Source organism: Triticum dicoccoides, chromosome 7B (genome assembly GCF_002162155.2).
Source record: "Triticum dicoccoides isolate Atlit2015 ecotype Zavitan chromosome 7B, WEW_v2.0, whole genome shotgun sequence".
NCBI classification, from domain to species: domain Eukaryota; kingdom Viridiplantae; phylum Streptophyta; class Magnoliopsida; order Poales; family Poaceae; genus Triticum; species Triticum dicoccoides.
Window position 1 is genome coordinate 424,491,751 of NC_041393.1, and position 5,912 is coordinate 424,497,662.

A 5,912-nucleotide genomic window follows, 5' to 3' on the forward strand; every position below is an offset into this window, starting at 1 on the left:
TGAGCCAGGTATGTTGAAAAAATTGTAGAGAAATGATTGACATTAAAATTGTATGACCACTTATGTTACTTTACATGTGCACAGATAAATGCTAATGGTGACAATGAGCGTAATAATATAGATGATGACAATGCCGAGAGCGAGGTCCATGCATCTCGTAGTGTGAGCGGTAGTCAAGTAAGTTCTTTACATTATTTATGGTTAGTAAGAATATAAGAAGAGATTGACATGCAAGGTTATATGTCATATTTTGCAGGGAGGTGTTGATGGTCCTAGCGGGAATGATGAGCACAGCGATGATGATCAGTTTGACCTTGACATGTGCTATGATGAATATCAGCAAGAGTCACTTGATAGGCATTGGGCAGTGATGGTAAAGACATTCAGGTCATTAGACGAGGTTTACACGTTCTACAACAAGCACGCAATAGAACGTGGGTTCAGTATCAGGAAGGACTCGCTTAAATTTTCGAAGGATCGCGCAAGGACTCCACGCTTGAGGAGGTATCTCTGTTCCGCCGCAGGAAAACGACAGGCCAAGTTCTGTACCATGGAAGGCCGGACCCGCAGGCTTAGACCGGAGAGTCGATTCTTATGCGAAGCCCATTTGACAGTTAAGCTTGATAAAAAGCTCAATCTTTGGTATGTCAGCAGTTTCTCCGATGATCACAGCCACACTCTTGCACGACCGGACGAAGTCCCTTTCCTCCGATCTCATAATCAGATCAAAGCATTTGAGAGAGCTGAGATCTTAGCTATGGCTGGAGCTGGGATAAGAAAACATATCATTTTTGACAACATCGTTAGCAGGTATGGGTCGTATGCAAAGTCACCATTTCAGAGGACAAAGCTGTATAACATGTGCTATAGGGAGAAGATGAAATTGCTTGCACAAGGTGATGTTGATACTGCCGTAGGAATCATGTTAACCAGAAAGGACAGAGATCCAGACTTCTTCTTTGAGCACACGGTTGACGCTGAAGGCAGGCTCCAAAACCTCTTCTGGTGTGATTCGCAGTCACGCCGGGATTATCTAGACTATGGTGATGTTGTTGTCTTCGATAGCACATACAAGATGAACATGTATGGAATGCCGTTCATCCCTTTTGTGGGTCTGAACAACCACCGTTGCACTACTGTATTCACCTGCGCCATTGTTTCAGACGAGACTGAGGCTACATATGTCTGGTTGCTTAACACGTTCTTGAAAGCTAACTGTCAGAAGAGGCCCAAATCTGTTATTACAGATGGAGATGCAGCGATGATAAGGGCTATTAGGAAGGTGCTTTCTGACGTGTGGCATCGTCTATGTTCATGGCATATTGAAAAGAATATGCAGAAACACCTCAACCACAAGTCATTGAAGGAGTTTAGGGCATTATTGTACTATGCCACTACACATAAGGTTTTTGAGGAGAGATGGGCCGCGTTTGTGCGCAAATGGCAGACGGAGAAAACGAAAACATGGCTCCATAGGATGTACAGGAAGAGGACGCTTTGGGCTGCATCATATTTGTCTGGTGGTTTTTCCTTGGTATGCGCAGTAATCAGAGGAGTGAGAGTCTGAACTCCAGCCTGCACCTTCATCTTGACTATGGTATGACGATCGTTGACATGATTGTGCACTACGAGAATTGTATTGTTCGCCTCCATGAGAATGAAGCTTATGATGACTACACGGCCTCACAGACTCTTCCAGTAACAGTGACTGAGTGTCAGGCCATTGAGTCGTATGCTGCGAAAGCATTCACGCAGGCAAACTTTTATATGTTGCAACAAGATATGAAGAAGGTACATGAGCTTGAGGTAATTGATAGACTGACAGGGACCGATAGTCAGAGATTTGTGGTTGCGTGGAAGAATAACAGGGATCACAGATTTAATGTGGACTATACGCCAGGTAACTCGGCAGAAACTATAAAGTGCAGTTGCCGAAGTATGACTCGCAAAGGGCTTCCTTGCAAGCATATTATTCATGTTTTGAATGCACTGAACTTACCTGTGATACCCAAGTGTTGTGTCCTGCGAAGATTCTCAAAAAAAGCACGAGCTGGACTGCCAGTGAAGCGCACCAGCGATTTGTTTGCATGGGGTTGGTCGAGTGGTGAGGACAGAGCTAGATATAGTGAGTTGACCATCAAATCTTCAGAAGCCTGTCATGTCGCATGCAGTAATCCTTTCTTATTCGACAAGTTGATGGCAGCTCTGGATGATGTTATAGTGAATAAGGATATTCAGGGAAATGAAGATGATGTTCAGCGAAGTTTCGTGAACAGTAATCCATTTGAGTCTAACCGAGATCATATTCTTGTTCGTGATCCAGTAAAGGTTTCCACCAAGGGCGCACCTAAGCAGAACAGTAGAGGTCGCGGTAAGGGTGGCCCAGATGTGACAAAAAATGAGAGGCCTAAAGCATTTGACGAGAAATCTGGACGAAAATGTAGCTTATGCAGCGGCTCAGGTCATAACAGGAGCACATGCAGCAAAAATGAAGAGTATGTCTATTATTTATTTATGTCAGTTTTGTTGTTTCATTAACGGTGCATTGATTCTCATATTTTTTTGTATGCAGCAACTGGGCTTGAAGACTCAAGTGAAGACGTGCGAGTGTTTTACCTCTTCCATTTATATGAAGAACATTTGTTAAATTTTTGTTCGTGTTGAGTATTTTATATGTGTGAAACATGATTATTGCGTACGGACCGTTGTCATTTCAGACTTGTTATTTTCTGTCAACTACAATAAAATTACTGTGGTGACAATTGTTATGTTGAGACAACATTGTTGTTGATATAAATATTCACTATTCATTGTTTATTGTATGAATTCTGCATGTATTTACTACAGTCCCGTCGGCTGTCAAATATATCAAAATAGAAGAAGTACTCTGTGTACTATTTTTTTTTTAAAAAGGGAAAAAATGCCCGCCCGTCTCCACAGCGTCTCTTAGTAAGCCCATCGTTATCAAGCCCAACAGGCGACTACAACTAGCGTTTCGGAGCACGCCGTGGAAACCAGGCCCAACAGGGCAGCATCGACGCGGCACATCGACGGGGTAGTAATCAGAGAAGTTCAATACGACGACGGGAGCTGAGTATATAAACTAGTCGTCGTCGCCTTCGGCCGTCGAGGTGGGACTAAACTTGCGTCGGTTTCACTGGTGCAGCGTCACAGCGGTGGTAACTGGGCCGGCCCACGGCGCGTCGAGCCGTCGAGAAGACCGCGCCGTCAATTACCTTTTTGGGCCGGCCCACGGCGCGTCGAGCAGTCGAGAAGACCGCGCTGTCCAGTGCCTTTTTGGGCCGGCCCACGTCGCGTCTGGATGTGTCCACGTCACCCCGCGGCCGACGGAAGTTTAGTCCCACCTCGCCGGCCGAAGGGGACGACGACCTGTTTATATACTCACCTCCCGTTGTTGCATTGAGCTCCTTTGAATACTACCCCGTCGATGTGCCGCGTCGATTCTGCCCTTGTTGGGCCTGATTTCCACGGCGTGCTCCGAAACGCCCGTTGTAGTCGCCCTTTGGGCTTGATAACGACGGGCTTACTAAGAAACGCCGTGGAGACGGGCGGGCATTTTTTTTATGTCAAATAATTTTTCAGTAACACACAGTGTGCTGCCATAGTTTAGTGCACAAAAATTTAACGACGGCATGATTATATATAACTATTCGGCAACAAAAGAATCATGTAAACAAAAAATATTATTATATAATATTTATGAAACGAAATATCATGTGGACATTAAAAAACTTTTGGAAAAGCGCCGAGTCTATTACATATAACTATTCGGAAGCAGAGTCTATTACATAAAATTTATAAGCAAGTGCGCAAAGCGTTTGGAAAATAAAGTCCTCCAGTACCACTCAAAGCACATGCAAAACTCCTCCGTGCCGCATCTATTTCTTCTTCTTTGATATCCGAATAACTTTGTTTTTCACTTCATCAAGCTTGTTTCTTTCCGAAAAGATAAGTTGCGCAATCATTAACTCTCTCGAATCATCAATAGAGGTCTGAAAAAAATGGTGTTAGCACAGCGTTCATTGTACATCATAGTCCAAACATGACTTGCGTACCTGTGAAAATAAGCCTGTCTATTTGTCACCATCCCAATATTGAAAGCATCGAAGGAGAAATATTCCACACGAATTCCTAGTGCATACAATTTACGAAGATTAAATTTGTACTGTACATACAAGACCGACATTCTGTCGAAGTAAAAACTCACCCATCATGTTGTTTTGGCATGTCATACGTTTGAATAGGCCACTTGGAAACATCCGGATAATTCACAATTCCGGTTGCATTTGCTTCTTGGATATCTTCTGCTAGTTGTTTTCTCTAAAGATATAATAAACATGGTGGAAAGCATGTCATTCAGTGTACTAAAGAAAACAAATGTTACCAAATGCACATTTGCAAGTTAAACCTACCAGGTCCTCAACGAGTTCTCTAGTAACAGTGTCAAGTTTTCCGGTCATCAACGAGTCAAGAACCTGAAACTCTCTTTTTCCGCTATGCATGACGACAGTAATCCAGTGATTATTTTGCTTGTTTAGAGGAATGTAAGTCTGCATCACAAGGACCATAAAACATAATCATCACATAATATCGTATGTATGTACCGTGTTAACAATCAAACTTACCTTTGATTTTTTGAAATACTCGTCCTCACATCTGTTCACGGGTCCATTACTATGCGACTCTGCTTCATAATCGTTACTGGCGGTCTTTTTTCCGGGTCTAACGTGAAGCAACCAATGTACCCTCCAAGTTGTTAACATGAAATGATCATCATTAACTTTGTCCACCAAAAATGATGAGTATGCATCAATTACCTATAAATAATGTGTTAGATTTAACAATGGCATTTTCGAATCAATTGTAAAACAATATATGAAATTAACTTACGTCGCCACTTAGCCACTCATGTTAATAATCTGACAAGCTCTCCGCACAATGAGACCTTCTTCCATGCCATCATTGAAAATTTCTGTTTTGGCATGTTTTTGTGAATGGTCATGCGCACGCACGTACTTGGTGGATGCTTTCACCACATCATACTCATCACCAGATTTGTTAACATCACCATTTTGGAACAATTCTGTAACGCACCACTCAAATACTTATAAACGCAAATACATAAATAATTATTACGCAATAACAATTAGAAACACAGAAAACTTACTTCCTTTGGCAGAACGTTTTGCACGTTTGTTTGGTTTAGGGACCACATAAGGAGACTTGACATGTTGTGATCCTCTGCGCTTGCGCCTGCCAGTAACCTCCTCCACTTCCTCTTGTACTCCTTGAGAACCAACCGACGCATGCGATGCGATTTCGTCCGTCTCCAAAGATGTGGCAGCTTTTTCATCTGATACTTCTGGTACTTGGACAGGATCATCCATATCACCCTTGAAACTATCCCAGTACTCAGGTGTGCAGTAAAAAGGTGTGTTTCCACGAGAAGTTACATCAACGCCGTTATCATCCTTTTGCAAATTCATTTTGGAAGGTGTGTGGAACCGGTCTGAATCATCTTTTTGATATACAAACTCTTTTTGCGTTACCATCGGTATGGCCGGAGGGGACCCTCGGTCGCACCTCTCCGCTTCGCATCCGCCAAACGTGCCCAATTTTTTTCCACGTGATACTGTGCCCTAGCAGGGCACACACGCAAAAAAAATTCCCGTTTCGAGTCCGTATGCATTTACTACCATTTTCCGGGCAGAAAACCCTGAAAATACTGCCCGGACGTGACGCAACGTGCGTTCGTTGTCGGATTTCGTTCATTTCGGGTGTGGGGTGCCCGGTGGGGCCCCACACGCGCTCCCAGAAGTTGGGTGCAATCCGTCAAACCGGTCAGGTACTTGCTGTGCAAGGGGGTGGTTTCGGTATGGCCGGAGGGGACC

The 5,912-nt window shown here is 43.6% G+C and overlaps 2 protein-coding genes across 2 annotated transcripts; both read right to left on the reverse strand.

Annotated features, from left to right (window-relative positions):
• Window positions 1–3,985: 3,985 nt before the first annotated feature.
• Window positions 3,986–4,959, reverse strand: LOC119338958. Its single transcript, XM_037611160.1, has 5 exons — window positions 4,912–4,959; window positions 4,647–4,838; window positions 4,434–4,571; window positions 4,229–4,341; window positions 3,986–4,076 (listed from the first exon to the last, which is right to left on the reverse strand). The coding sequence occupies exons 2-5, from the start codon at window positions 4,782–4,784 to the stop codon at window positions 3,986–3,988; spliced, it is 480 nt and encodes a 159-aa protein (XP_037467057.1). The 5' UTR covers window positions 4,785–4,838; window positions 4,912–4,959.
• LOC119338959 lies at window positions 4,920–5,802 on the reverse strand. Its single transcript, XM_037611161.1, has 2 exons — window positions 5,189–5,802; window positions 4,920–5,104 (listed from the first exon to the last, which is right to left on the reverse strand). Exons 1-2 carry the CDS (start codon window positions 5,571–5,573, stop codon window positions 4,920–4,922), a joined length of 570 nt encoding a protein of 189 aa, XP_037467058.1. The 5' UTR covers window positions 5,574–5,802.
• Window positions 5,803–5,912: the final 110 nt, after the last annotated feature.

What these genes read in the sequence shown, in the direction of transcription:
- LOC119338958 (XM_037611160.1), bottom strand. Translation starts at nt 4,784, where the DNA reads ATGTTAACAACTTGGAGGGTACATTGGTTGCTTCACGTTAGACCCGGA. An exon ending in AGTATTTCAAAAAATCAAAG is followed by an intron (nt 4,572 to 4,646) that starts GTAAGTTTGATT and finishes CTTGTGATGCAG; the next exon opens with ACTTACATTCCTCTAAACAA. An exon ending in GAGAACTCGTTGAGGACCTG is followed by an intron (nt 4,342 to 4,433) that starts GTAGGTTTAACT and finishes TTATATCTTTAG; the next exon opens with AGAAAACAACTAGCAGAAGA.
- LOC119338959 (XM_037611161.1), bottom strand. Translation starts at nt 5,573, where the DNA reads ATGGTAACGCAAAAAGAGTTTGTATATCAAAAAGATGATTCAGACCGG. An exon ending in AAAACGTTCTGCCAAAGGAA is followed by an intron (nt 5,105 to 5,188) that starts GTAAGTTTTCTG and finishes GGTGCGTTACAG; the next exon opens with AATTGTTCCAAAATGGTGAT.